The sequence below is a fragment of the Phyllostomus hastatus genome, unplaced genomic scaffold (genome assembly GCF_019186645.2).
Source record: "Phyllostomus hastatus isolate PE091 unplaced genomic scaffold, TTU_PhHast_1.1 phas_scaffold_501, whole genome shotgun sequence".
Lineage (NCBI taxonomy): Eukaryota > Metazoa > Chordata > Mammalia > Chiroptera > Phyllostomidae > Phyllostomus > Phyllostomus hastatus.
Window position 1 is genome coordinate 16,124,584 of NW_025334033.1, and position 15,202 is coordinate 16,139,785.

At 34.5% G+C, this 15,202-nt stretch overlaps 1 protein-coding gene across 1 annotated transcript in view; it reads right to left on the reverse strand.

Annotated features, from left to right (window-relative positions):
• The window catches only part of FAM227B (family with sequence similarity 227 member B), a 189,486-nt gene extending 176,274 nt beyond the window's left edge, over positions 1 to 13,212 (reverse strand). Inside the window, exons 1-5 of the mRNA XM_045822330.1 lie at positions 13,162 to 13,212; positions 7,365 to 7,590; positions 7,029 to 7,034; positions 5,929 to 5,996; positions 433 to 468 (exon numbers count right to left, since the gene is read on the reverse strand). Coding sequence (XP_045678286.1) covers positions 433 to 468; positions 5,929 to 5,996; positions 7,029 to 7,034; positions 7,365 to 7,590; positions 13,162 to 13,212 — 387 coding nt within the window. The remainder of the gene's footprint in view (positions 1 to 432; positions 469 to 5,928; positions 5,997 to 7,028; positions 7,035 to 7,364; positions 7,591 to 13,161) is intronic.
• Positions 13,213 to 15,202: the final 1,990 nt, after the last annotated feature.

The window sequence follows — 15,202 nt, forward strand, 5'->3', positions numbered from 1 at the left end:
CTTTGTAGTTTAGTAATTTCATATGACTACAGAAGACAGATAAATACTTAGCTATTATTAGTCAATTATTTTATTTCTTTTTATGAAAATAAAGTATTTATCCCCCCTAAGAAAAATCTTTGTATTATCAAGGATTTCAGAAGCATCTCTGAAATTAAGATCCCTAGCATCTTCATGTGCCAAATCCAAAAGCAAAACAAAATTATATTTCAGAACTAATTTTGATACAACTCAAATAATCAAGAATTTTAGCTAGGTTACACACAAGAAAAGAGACTAAGCAGAAAAAGAAAGCTTCTATACCTGTTCCCAACTCTCTCTCTTTCCCAGAGTCACTACGTTTATTTACTTACTTCTATGTTATTAAAAACATTCTTTTACTTCCACATAGTACTTTGATACATAATCACATAAAATAGAAATTTTAAATACCTCTATATTCTTCTTTGTCTCCATGCCATCTGAAAGCTGGAAAACATTTAAAATAAAATCTTTAAAATTCTAAATTAAAGAATTTTTAGGAAGCAAGCATATACAATGGACTAAAGATAGTTTATTCAGTACATGGTGTTGGGAAAATTGGACAGATACGTGAAGAAAAATGAAACTAGACCACCTTTTTACACCACACACAGGAATAAATATACTAATCATCAGAGAAATGCAAATAAAAAACACAATGAGATACCATCTCATACCTGTCAGAATGTCTATCATCAATAAATCACTTATGGGAATATATCCAATGGGAATATTCCCATATTCCAATATATGGGAATATATTCAGTCATATGTGTAATCTAACAAACAAACTGCACTAACAAGCAAAACAGAGACAGACTCCTAAATGGAGAACAGACGACAGCTCATGCAGAGTACAGGGCAGGGGAGTTCAGGGGTGGAGGGACAGAGCAAAAAGGAAAAAGGACTCATGGACATGGACAACCTGTGGTGATGATGGGGGCAGAGAACTATAAGGGGACTAAATGGTAATGGGAAAAATGCATAATAAAGATTATATATTAAATAAATAAATAAATGAAGTAAAAAGAAATTTTATATTTGGTAAATTTGCTCAGTGAACTTGTGTGTGTGCATGTGTGTATCTCCTACTGAAGCCTAGAGTGCTATTGTTATTTTTTTATTTTCATAAAACAAAATTTATTAAAGAATTACCTTTTATTCTGTGACTTGCTTTCCCCTTTTTGAGGTTAAAATTCTGTTCATTTTTAAAAAATATACTTTGTTGATTATGCTATTACAATTGTCCCATTTTTTACCCCTTTATTCCCCTCTGGTTTGTACCCCTCCTCCCGCCATCATTCCCCCACCTTTGTTCATGTCCATGGGTCACACATATTATGTTCTTTGGCTTCTCCATTTCATATACTACTCTTAACCATCCCCTCTCTATTTTGTACCTACCATTTAAGCTTCTTATTCCCTGTACCTTTTCCCCCATTCTCCCTGTTCCCCCTCCCCGCTGATAACCCCCCATGTGATTTCCATTCCTGTGAATCTGTTCCTGTTCTAGTTGTTTGCTTAGTTTGTTTTTGTTTTTCTAGGTTCAGTTGTTGATAGTTGTTTGTTGTCATTTTACTGTCCATATTTTTGATCATCTTCTTTATTTTAGATAAGTTCCTTTAACATTTCATATAATAAGGGCTTGGTGATGATGAACTCCTTTAACTTGACCTTATCTGGGAAACACTTTATCTGCCCTTCCATTCTAAATTAAAGCTTTGCTGGATAGAGTAATCTTGGATATAGGCCCTTGCCTTTCATGACTTGGAATACTTCTTTCCAGACCCTTTTTGCCTGCAAGCATTCTTCTGAGAAATCAGCTGATAGTCTTACGGGAACTCCTTTGGAGGTAACTGTCTCCTTTTCTCTTGCTGCTTTTAAGATTCTCTCCTTTTCTTTAATCTTGGGTAATGTAATTATAATGCACCTTGGTGTGTGCTTCCTTGGGTCCAACTTTTTGGGGACTCTCTGAACTTCTTGGGCTTCCTAGAAGTCTATTTCCTTTCCCAGCTTGGGGAGGTTCTCCTTCATTATTTGTTCAAATAAGTTTTCAATTTCTTGCTCTTCCTCTTTTCCTTCTAGAACCCCTATGATTCAGATATTGCAATGTTTAAAGTTGTCCTGGAGGTTCCTAAGCCTCACTTCATTTTCTGAATTCTTGTTTCTTCATTCTGTTGTGGTTTAATGTTTATTTCTTCTTTCTGGCCCACACCATTGATTTGAATCCTGCTTTCTTTCCCATCACTGTTGATTCCCTGTACATTTTCCTTTATTTCACTTTTCATAGCTTTCACTTCTTCTTCTATTTTGCAACCATATTCAACCATTTCTGTGAGCATCCTGATTACCAGTGTTTTGAACTGTGCATCTGATATGTTGGCTATCTCTTCATCTCTTAGTTGTATTTTTTCTGGAGTTTTGATCTGTTCTTTCATTTGAGCCATTTTTTTTGTCTCTTGTGCCTGTTAGATAGTAAGGAGCAGACCCTTAGGTATTTGCTAGGGCAGGGCAACCCACTTCCCTGCATTATGGTGCTGTATGTGGGGGAGGGGTCCAAGAGGGAACAATGCTGCTTGCTTAGCTCTCAGATGGCTTTCAGTCACTTCCTCCTCTACCCACAAGCAAATTGGGCCCTTCTGGTGCTGATTTCCAAGTGCATGGTTTTGTGTAGGTTCTAGGACCCTGTGGGTCTCTCCAATGCACTCTCCTGTGAGGCTGGGATTTTATCCTGGCACCAGCATCCATGCTGCCACAATGGTAATATTTTCCTCTTTTTATGGCCAAGTAGTATTCCATTATGTAAATGTACCATTTCTTTTTGATATACTCATCTGCTGAGGGGCACTGGGGTTGCTTCCAAGTCTTGACTACTGTAAATAATGCTGCAGTGAACACAGGGGTACATATACTCTTTTGAATCAGTGTTTTGAATTTCTTCAGATATATTCCCAGAAGTGAAATTGCTGGGTCATAAAACAGTTCCATTTTTAAATTTTTTAGGAAACTCCATACTGTTTTCCACACTGGCTGGTCCAATCTGCATTCCTACCAATAGTGAATGAGGGTTCCCTTCTCTCCACATCCTTGTCATCACTTGTTGTTTGTTGATATACTGATGATAGCCATTCTGACAGGAATGAGGTAATATCTCATTGTGGTTTTAGTTTGCGTTTCTCTAATAATAAGGGATGTTGAGCATCTTTTCATATGCCTGCTGGCCATATGTATGTCCTCTTTGTTTAAGTGTCTATTCAGGCCCTTTGCCCACTTTTTAATTGGATTGTTTCTTTTGTTTTGGGGTTTTTGGGGTTTTTTTGGTGTTTAGTTTTATAAATTCTTCCTTTTTTTTAATCCTCACCCAAATACAGGACATTTTTTTCATTGCTATTAGAGAGAAAGAGGGAGAGAAACAATGAAATGAAGGAGAAGCATTGACTGATTGCCTTCCACATGCTTCTGGACTAGGAATCATAAGGCCCAGACCTGGAACAGAGATCAAGGATTGAACCCACAACCTATGTATGTGCCATGACTTGGAATTGAGCCTGCAATATTTTGGTTATGGCACAGTGCTCCAACCGAGCCACACTGGACAGGACTATACGTTCTTTATAAATTTTGAATATTAACCTTTATCAGATGTGTCATTGGTGAATACATTCTCCCACTGAAATGGTTATCTTTTCATTTTGTTGATGGTTTCATTTGCTGTGCAAAATCTTTTTTCAGTTTGATGTTGTCTCACTTATTTTTTTCTTTTGTTTCCCTTGCCTGAGGAGACATACCAAAAAGTATTTCTATGAGAAATATCAGAGATTTTACTACCTAGGTCATCTTCTAGGATTTATGGTTTTGAGCCTAATGTTTAAGTTTTTAATTCATTTTGAATTATTGTGTATGGTATAAGAAGGTGGGCTTGTTTCATTTTTTGCACATATCTGTCTAATTTTCCCAGGACCATTTATTGAACAGATTATTTTTATCCCATTGTATGTTCTTGCCTCCTCTGTCGAATATTAATTAATTGACCATTAAGGTGTGGGTTTATTTCTGGGCTTTCTATTCTGTTTCATTGATCTATACATCTAGTTTTATGTCAGTACCATGCTGTTTTGATTACTATGGCCTTATAGTGTAGTTTAATGGCAGGTAGCACAGTTCCCCCAAACTTGTACTTCTTTCTCAAGATTGCTGTGGCTATTTGGGGTCTTTTGTGGTGCCATATAAATGCTTGGAATATCTGTTCTAGTTCTTTGAAATAAGCCATTTGTATCTCGATAGGAATGACACTGAATTTATATTTGCTTTGGGTAGTATGGTCTTTTTAATGAGGTTAATTCCTCTTATCTATAATCATGGTGTATGCTTCCCTTTACTTATCTTCTTCAATTTCTTCCATCAGTGTCTTGTAGTTTCCAAGTACATGTCCTTAATGTCCTTGTTTAAATTTATTCAAAGGCATTTCTTTGTATGCAATTATAAATGTGATCATTTTGTTAGTTTCCATTTCTGATCGTCCATTCTTGGTGTATAAAGATGCAACTGATTTCTGGATATTTATTTTGTATCCTGCTACTTTCCTGAAATCATTTATCAGTTCTAGTAGTTTTTTGGTGGAATCTCTAGGGTTCTCTATGTACAGTATCATGTCACCTGCAAACAAGGCAGTTTTACTTCTTCCTTTCTAATTTAGATGCCTTTTATTTCTTCTTCTTGTCTGACTGGATAGAACTTTCAGTACTGTGTTGAATAAGAGTGGTGAAAGTGGACATTCCTCTCTTGTTCTGGATCTTAAGGGAAATGCTTTTAGTTTTTTGCCCATTAAATATGATGTTGGCTTTGGTTTTGCTGTGTGGCCTTTATTATGTTGAAGTATGTTCCCACTATTCCCACTTTTCTCAGAGTTTTTATCATAAATGGGTGCTGGATTTTATCAAATGCTTTTTCTGCATCTATTAATATGACAATGTGAATTTTTTTCTTTTATCCTCAGCTGAGGACATGCTTATTGATTTTTAGAGAGAGGGGAAGAGAGGGAGAGAAGGAGAGAAACATCAGTGTGAGAGAGAAACATTGGCTGGTTGCCTTGCACATGCACCTAACTAGGGACCAAACCCACAACCTAGGCATGTATCCTAACTAGGAATTGAACTCATGACCTTTTGGCTTACTGGAAAATGCTTCAACCATTCCCACCAATGGAGCCACACTGTCCAGGGCTGATAGTGTGATTTTTACCCTTCATTTTGTTTATGTGGTATATCACTTTTATTGATTTGTGGATATTGTACCAACCTTCCATGGAATAAATCCTACTTTATCATGGTGTATGATCTTTTTAATGTATTGGGGGGTCCAATTTACAAATATTTTCTTGAGGATTTTGGCATCTATGTTCATCAGGGATATTGGCCTATAATTGTCTTTCTTTGTAGCATCCTCATCTCATTTTGGAATTAGGATAATACTGGCCTTGTAAAGTAAGGTTGGGAGTCTTTTCTCCTCTTGAATTTTTTGGAATAATTTGAGATGGACAGGTGTTAGCTATGCTATGAATGTTCCTTAAAATGAATTCTTAATTTTTTCTATAGGAAGAGAACTGATGTGGAACCTGCACTTAGAATAGGATTTAAATTATTAAATAACAAGAGGATGGAGTATATATACATTAAAATAAGTTTTTTAAATAACTCCCAGTGCTGTGAAAATACCAACATTCTACTGGTAATATTGTATGTGTAAAGAGAATATGACCCCAATTATTTTGTAAACACAGAGTTAGACAGAAGACACAAGACTAAAAGGAAATTTAAAAAGTATCTATGGAATAATCTATCCAATTATAGTAATTATATTTTCTGTGCAAATATAATTTTTCATGAAAGATGGAAACAAATACTATACCATTATCATCTTTTTCTTATGGTACTTCCTTAGAAATGCCTTGTATTTTTCCAATGTTCCTTGAGAACCTTTAAAAAATAAAAATTCACAACATATATGTGTATTTTGTGTGTGTATACGTACATATATCTTCTTTAAAAATGAAAATGATTTAAATATTTCAAATATAATATATATGAAACTATTCAATGGAATCAGCTAGCTATTTTGATAAGCATAATGCTAGACTCACAAACTCTTCTTAACTGAGTAAATAACTGTTATATCTTCTCTTCCCTTTTAGTTTTTAGAAATGTCAAGTTCAAACTAGTATGTCGTCAGTACTAACTCCTATATCTAAAGTTTTACCTCATTCTCTTCTGACTGAACAAGCCCATGTTTTCCAAGCAGCTCAGTTACCTGCATTGTGCTTTTATGGTCACCTTAAATTCAAGAAAGTACAATTTGGAGCATGGCCTAGTGAAAGACTGGTGGGCGCCATGAAGTCAGTTAACCTAGACTTTAATCCAAGCTCTGATATTTACATATTGAGGATGATGAATATACCTAAAATTATTTTTACAGTGTGCATATGTGCACTCTCTATATATATATTTCAAAAATATTTTATATGAAAAATAATCCAAAATTAAATAAGAATATTTAAAATACAATAGTAGTAAATTTAATAGTATATTTAAACATATTCTCAGAATTTGAGAAATCAAGGTACATAAAAGTATATTAAATATCTAACTAATATAGCTAATTAAATTTACTTAATACATAGAAAATACTTCCTAAGTATAACCAATATCAGCATTTTTAAGGCTTATATATGATGTTTGCCCATTAAGTCAAGAATAAGAACAATCACCATTAGTATCTTAAAACTTTTTTGAAAGTGTTAATTAGATGAGAAAAAATTATACGAATATTGAAAGGAAGTAAAAATTATCATTACTAGCAGATGTGCTTCTTACTCACTCTGCAGCTATTCAGTACGGGATACTGAATACCTCCTTCCTTCAAGTTAACCTAGCTCATGTAGATCAGTTCTCACCCTTCCACTTTGGGATTTAGTTATTTAACTTCTTGCACTCTAACCCTTGCTGGCTCGCATGTCTCTGGTACCAGTATCAGTTGACGCAATCCTATTTCCCTGATATTCAGCTACCTTTTCTCCAGCTTAAGAAAGAGCACAGCTATTTCAGGTTTTGTCCTAGGAATACTTTCTTTCAATCTACATGCTCACATTCAACTAAAGACCTATACTAGAACATTTTGAAATATGAGGTTTTAAAAATAAAAATTATTTTAATTTTGTTTTTAGATATTTTATACCTGAGGGTTGCATCTTTTATGAGATCACAGACACAAAGACAGACAGACAGATTGATAGACACATGTACACACACAACTGACCACTGCTTTATGCACTTGAAAATAATGTTTACCTAAAATTATGCTGTGCAACTCAAATATTTTAGCAGCATGGTTCTCCAAAAGAGTTGAACATTCCTGTAATCTTGACTCCATGATCAACTGGGCATCATATATTCGAGGGATATTTTCCTGTAGATGTGTATAAATTGAAGCAAATGAACAATCTTCTTTTATTTTATTCAGAGTGTATTCCCATATATCATTATCTTCAAAAAGGACATCCCTTGGCCAATAATCCTGCAAAAAATGTGATGGAATATGATTTAAATCAATGAGCTAAAATTGAGATTTTATTGCACAGCATTATTTTTTGTTAAATGTATTCATTAAAAATGTTGAAACAATCATAAACTTTAGAAGCTTTAAATGCTTTATAAAAAATTTTTCCTGAATCATTTGAAAATAAGTTGCTTACTTGACTGATGATCCACCATCCTTGAATACTTTAGTGTGTATTTCCTAAAAACAAACACATTCTTCTATGGAACCAAAATATAACCACCAGAATCAGGAAATGGGTACTGATTCATTGTTGTTATCTAATCCTCAAATTCTATTCCAGTTCCATCAACTGAACCAACAATGCCCTTTATAGCAAAAGGGTCTAGTTTAGTATCACACATTACATTTCAGCTTCATATATCTTTAGTTCCATATATCTTTTGTTTTCTGTGTACTTAAAAATCATGAGTTCACACTGGTACCTCTAATTCCTATTCTAAACATTCTAATTATCTCTCTGTATTATAATTATTTCCAACACTGAAAAAAACTTAGCCACTCCTATCTTTAATATATATGTATTTATTTTATCAATATTTTCAGGTGATCACTAACCAATCTCTCCTATCTACTGACAGCCTTTTTTTATTGGATGTCCTTCTCATCCTGCTTAGGCTCTGACACCCCCTGCGAGGTTGACCATTCTACAGAGACACCATCTTTACTCCCTACTTGGGCTCTGACTTCCCACATCAGGCCATAACTTACCTCCCCACCCCCCAAAACCACCCTTCACCCCTATCCCTGGCCACATGGAGGTACCATCTTCATTCCCTTGGACTCTGACACCTGGGGTCACATGGACATGCTTCTCACTGTGGTTGAGTTCAGACAACTTGCTCTGTGCTATCATAGTACATCCCATCTCCCCTGCCAATCTGGTTGCCTGCCTTGTTTTGGTCCCCAAATGGCTTTAGGACTAAATTAGTCAGGAAGGGAAGGAGAGGAAGAAAAAAAGGAAAGAGAGGGAAATAAGAGGAATCCCCTTTTCTCTGTTTAAAAGTCTACTGAAACCACTAGTGCTAAAAGGATTAGTGCTAGGGCCAAGATAGTAGAGAAAATGATGACTAGTTAGACCTATCAAATCCCACTCAACTCTAAAATTTAATGATATATACACTCTGCTACAGTCCTTACTGATGACCCAAACCTGGGATGCAGGTTGTCCCCCTTTGTCTGATGTCTGTCAGACACTAGAGCTGATACTGTCTGCTATGGTCTGAATGTCTGTGTCACCCCCCACAAACTGTAAGTTGAAATCCTAACCATAAAGATGATGGTATGAGGCAGTGGAGTTTTGGGAGGCAATTAGGTCATGAGGGTAGAGCCCTCATGATCGATATTGGTGCCCGTATAAAAGAGGCCCCAGAGAGCGTGCTCATTCCTTTACCCTGTGAGGATACAGCAAGAAGGTTGTGTGTGAACCAGGAAGCAGGTTTTATGCTCGACGCCAAATTTGCTGGTGCCCTGATCTTATACTGCCCAGCTTTCAGAACTGTGAGAAATAAATTTCTGTTGTTTAAGGCCAAAAAAAGTCTACTGAGGCCATTACAAATGTTTATTTATTAACTGTGCTCTCTAATGATAGCAAGTACTTATATAATACCTAGCTTTTAATGTTGGAAAACTTTCCCAGAGGAATCTCATTCCCTCTGCCTTTTGGAAGAAAGAATATCACTTAGATACATATGCACACTCTCCCAGATCCTACAAACATATACATATATCTTAAGAAACACAACCACTCAGGTACTAAGTGTCAAAAAATACAAAGATCTCAGGAAAATAAGTTATGATCATAGGATACAGTCCACAGAGACAAACATTGTCTACTTAAAATAACAGCCACTTTTGAAAACAATCCTTACAGGTCATTTAAATGGATGGATGAATAGATGAATGAGTAACAAATAAATAACATAGCATTTCCTGAATAAAGAGAATGAAAATGAAATACTTATTCTCTCTACCATAAAGTAGCTTTGATCTTCTGTGAAAAATCACAGTAGGAATCTGAGCACCATCCAGGTCTGTACCACAAACCTAGCAGGTCTGTTAACAGAAATGGACACTGATGCCCTAAGAGAAGAGGAATTAAAGCACCAATAGGTAGAAATCATAAGAAAGCAGAAAAAGACAAAGAGTAAGAAATAAATAATAGGGAAGATTAAATGTGATAAATAGATGAGGAAGGAATTCAAACCAACTCTTCAGTACCTAAACAACTGAAAAGCAACAAAAAACTGTGATAGTATAGAGTAGGGCAGAAGGAGGAGGGTGACGTAAATCCCACTAGTGCAGGGGTATTTTTCTTTTTTGTTCGTTGTTTGTATCTTCAGTGTCCAGAACGTATTACCTGCCAAACAGTAGGTAGTGAATAAAAATCGTTAAATGAATGAATGAATGGATAGAATAAGTAGGAGAATTGACAATGACACAATATTAGTGGAACAAAAGGGTGTTATAAAAATACAAAAATATTTTCTTAAAAACAAAAATGGAAATAGAATGCTGATGAAGTGATGGGGTAGGAACAAAAAAAGAATGTAGGAATTGACCAAGAGAGAAATGAGAAGAGAAATGATTGAAAGTAAGAAGTTACATGGAACTATAACGAATGATAGGAAGACAGGAAAGAGGAGTAGAAGGTATAAAATAATTATAATTAGAAAAGAAACATAGAAATGGTGGAAATGGCCAAAATGAGAGGGCTTTAGATGATATAATAAAGAGTAAAGCATGAAGTATAAGAAACTAATAGATAACAGGTAGGTTCCAGGTACCGTTCTCTAATACTAATTGGTAGCAGAGCTGGCATTTGAACGTAGGCAATTTGGCAGTCTGACTCCAGAGCTTCTAATCTTAACCACTGCACAACTATGCAAATACATGCCTTTTCATTTATATTTTAGAAAAAAAAACTTAAACAGATAGGCTTTTCAGGAAGGCATAAGCAGTTTAGAATATGTTTTATTTTCTCTTTTGTTTTATTTACTTGTTTGATTATAATATGCCTCATTTTAAAAAGAATGAAAACTTTATGAAGGTAGGAACCTTTGTCTGTTTTTATTCACTGATATGTTCTAAATACCTATGTGCATGACACACAGTAGGTGCTCAAAATACTTCTTAAATGAATTTGAGGAACATTAGCTTTTTATTATTGTCTATAAGGTAGAAGTTTTTCCAACAAAAAAAATTAAATATCCAGTCATTTTATTCCTAGATATTTTCAAGTATCCTATAGTTAGGCAATGCATAGACACAGTCCAAACTTAAAAAAAAAAAACACTACAGAATACAATTATTTGGTTGGGAAATCTAGATAATAAAAAATTTTACAGATAAACCCATAAATGACAAAATGGCACAACTGGATATGCTGTTTTATCAAATATTATCTGATAAAAATGGAAGGCTATTAACATATATGCTATCCTTTGCATACAAGCATGGTGCTTTAATTTTGATTTAAAAAATACGTTGACTGATTATCAAGAGCAAGGAATGGGGAGAGAGAGAAACATTGATGTGAAAGAGAAACATCAATTGGTTCCATCTCATATGCGCCTCGATCAGGGATCAAATCCACAACCTAGGTCTGTGCGGTGTCCAGGAATCAAACCCCTGATTTTTTGGTGCATGGGACAATACTCCAACCAACTGAGCCCACTGGCCAGGGCTTAATTTTGATTTTATTCTATCTTTGGTGAAGGGCAAGTATAAACTTTTGATCTTGATTTGACTAGATTATGCAGAATTTGAACAGAGTGACTATGCATATTTTACTTCAAATAATTGGAAAATTTCATCTAAAATCATAGATTCTCAAACTATGTATGATGGTACAGTCCAAAAGTCTCTATAATATATTTGCTGAGTTTGGCTTAATTTTAACTATAATCCCTTTTCTTAGACATTAAAAAAGACCCAAAACATTGTGACTAGGCTATAGCATATTTCCATCATTATTTAAATTAAAATAGTTGCAAAAAGCTTGTTCTAAAAGTAATTAAAATTTTCTGGTTCCACCTAATGGTTGAAATAAACTTTTGTAAACTAGGAACATTTTCATTTTCTATTTGCTCCTAAAGGGAATGCAATCCTTTTTCAAAATATTAAAAAAATGTAAACAAATATAGGAAGAGAAAATAGATATTTAAAAATAGATATTTTAGAAACTCAATTGTCAATAGCTTAGTCACAGCAAATTCTGTTTACATTTAAGTGTAAGTGCAAATTAAAGTCTAATCTACTCAAAATATGTACACACCTCATTAAAAAAGCCTCCTGTTCACTCTGCCTTCCATACTAACATCTTTTTCCTAGCCCTTGCCACTCCTCAATGAAAAACAAACCTGACCTTCAGACTCACAAATGCATGAACCCAAGAGAAAACCCACATAGCCCCAATAACTCCAGAAGTAAGTAGTTACACAGAATGGAAACTGGAAAGTTCAACATAAAAACACATTTTAAATATTTTACTCTGATTCAACACCAAAGAATACTGATGCAACACCTCTGCAAATTACCTATGAGTCTAAGCTGTGGTGAATGGATAAATGATGTAAGTAAGTATAACTGCCAAGTATTCTGTGAGCTGTAAATATGTAAGACAAAAATCCTATATTAGGAAAATTATATAGAAATGTCTATATAATTCTCCTGATAGGGCACAGTATTAGAATTCTTTAGAAGTGAAAAAGAGAACAGAATATGACAAGAGGGAATGCTATAAGATAGAGCTTACTGAAAGGATGTAAATAGTTATAAACAAATACCACATTGAAATGTATTTCCCACATTCAGTGAAGCATTATTTACAATACAACAGTCAAGATTTGGAAGCAACACAAGTGTCCATCAGTAGACGAGTGGATAAATAAGCTGTCCACATTTACACAATGGAATACTACTCAGCCATAAAAAAGAAGGAAACCTTATCTTTTGTGACAGCATGGTTGGACCTGGAGAGTATTATGCTAAATGAAATAGGCCAATCAGAGGAATGTAAATAGCATACGATCTCACTGACATGTGGAAACTAATGAGCGATATAAATAAGCAAACAAAATAGAAATAGACTCATAGATATAGAGAACAGACTGACAAGCTGTTAGAGGGGAGCGTTGTTGGGGTCTGGGTGAAAAAGGTAAAGGGATTAAACAAAACAAAACAGAACAAAAAACTCAGACAATAGTATGGTGATTATCAGAGTGAAAGGGGGGTGGGGAGGTACAAGAGAGTAAAGGGCAATAAATGGTGATGAAGGAGACTTGACTTTGGGTGGTGAACACATAATACAATATACAGATGATGTATTATGGAATTGTACACCTGAAACCCATAGAGTTTTTGTAACCAATGTCACCCCAATAAATTCAATAAAATTTTTTAAAAAACAAAAAGATAGTGGGACCCCATAAGAATTTCTGTTCTTATAGTCTGTTCCTAAGATTTTTCCATCTCTGTATTTGATGTTTTAAAATATGTATGGCACATAAAGTAGGATGTTCTACTTACCCAATTTTGAGACTTTAAGAATTCTTCAATGTTCCTGGGAGGTTCTTCCATTTTCTAATAAAGCAAAATCAGTATTGTTCATGAACATAAATTCAGATTGTTTATAATGCTTACATATAATATATTTAAATAAAGATACTGAACTTAAGTTATAATTTTCAGAGCCATAATATACTGTAAAATATTCACTTTGTAAAGTCCCTGAACTTTGAAAAGTGACAGAGATCAATGTTTAAATTCTGTGCCTCCAAACCAAACTCTATATAAGGCTTCCCTCTGATACACTGCTCTTAAAGAAAAACCCCACATGAATCCTTCTGAATGTCCTCATTTGAAATTCCTACAAGAATTTAAGATATTTTGGGCTATCTTGATGATCTCTCCAAAAATCCAGAGACGAAATATAATAACATGCTCCTCTTGCTGATGACGCATTTAAAAGTGACACTAGTGACATGATGAAAACATTTTAAATATTTGGATGTTTCAATGTAATAAATAATAATCCTATTTTTACTAGTAGATTCTTTAGAAGCTAAAAATGTATTCTTTCACTCAAAAAATTAATTTTAATCAAGACCAGATCTTGCTCTTCCTTGCATTAGAGACTGTGTACACATTCTTCCTGCTGCTTGCTTAGAAGTCTCCCTGTCTAAAGCCTCTCCCTCCAACCCATTCTTGGCCTATTTAACTCTTATTTTAATATCAAATTAAAAGTTACTTTTTCTAGGAAGCCTCACTTGGCCCCCAAAAACATCCTCTATGATAATAGCAGATTTGCAATCCTTACAAGGATAGCACCTATGGTGTAATCACTGCTGAATTGTCAAAATTTCACACAGAGCCTGGCTCATGGTCAGTACATAATGAGTACTTTCAGTGTACATTAATTAAAAACTAAACGAGTAGATGAATGTCAGAGAGATACATAGGTGTTTAAAAATCCTTTTAAATAAAGAAAAAAAATGTCCCTGAGAATGAAAAACCAGCAAGAAGACAAAAATAAGAGAAATTCAGGGTATCTTGTTATAATACTCTAATGGTCTATCTGAAAAAACTGCATAACATTTTAATTTACTAAAATACATATTTCACATCAATAGATAAAATGATCAAGATTAGGAAATCACAAGACCATGTTTTGTAATAACTACACATTTGAGGTTGAAGATAATATTTCATTCTTTTAACATTGTTTAAAATACATGATGAGTATAAGTAAATATATAACATGATACAACAATAAAAATAAAGGATATATGTGACAATCATAAAAAGTAAGATGCATAGAGCTGCCAGAAAAAATTTATGGAAAACATGGGACCTTAGGCCTAGTCAGATTGAGAAAGATAGGGAATAAGAGCTAGGGTGCACACAGACAAAAACATGTACATGATATCTCCAGGGACACTGACTATAGCAGTTTGGCTAGAAAGAAGCCATTAATACATTTTGAAATTCACAGAATATAAAGAAGCCAAATTACAATAATTTAAATGTTAACTTTTTTCTTGCGATGTGACATGGTATCTTTCTAGCACCAATCACTTCTAGTACAAAGCACTAAAAATAATATTCACATTTCAACTAAAGGGATTTAGAAAATGAATTAAGGAAATGAAACTTGTGTAGGAAAGTTCCAGCTAATTTCAGTATAAAATTCCAAAGTTTATAGTTAAAAGGAAGTGAGGCTTTTGTTAGAATGTAGAGGGATGCAAAACATTTGTTTCCATGGTAACAAGAATAAAACCTGGAACAAATAAAAATGTTACCTTTCTATTGCATTAGTGAAAAGTGAAGGATGCCAGTAAGCAGAAACAATTATATAATTAGTGACAATGCAGAATCCCTTGTTCAAAAATTTTAGGAATTTAAGCCGTGGCTGATGTGGCTCAGTGGATTGATTGCCAGCCTGTGAACCAAAGGATCCCTAGTTCAATTCCCAGTCAAGGTACATGCCTAGGTTGAGGGGCAGGTCCCCAGTAGTGGGTGTGCGAGAGATAACCACACACTGATGTTTCTCTCCCTGTCTTTCTCCCTC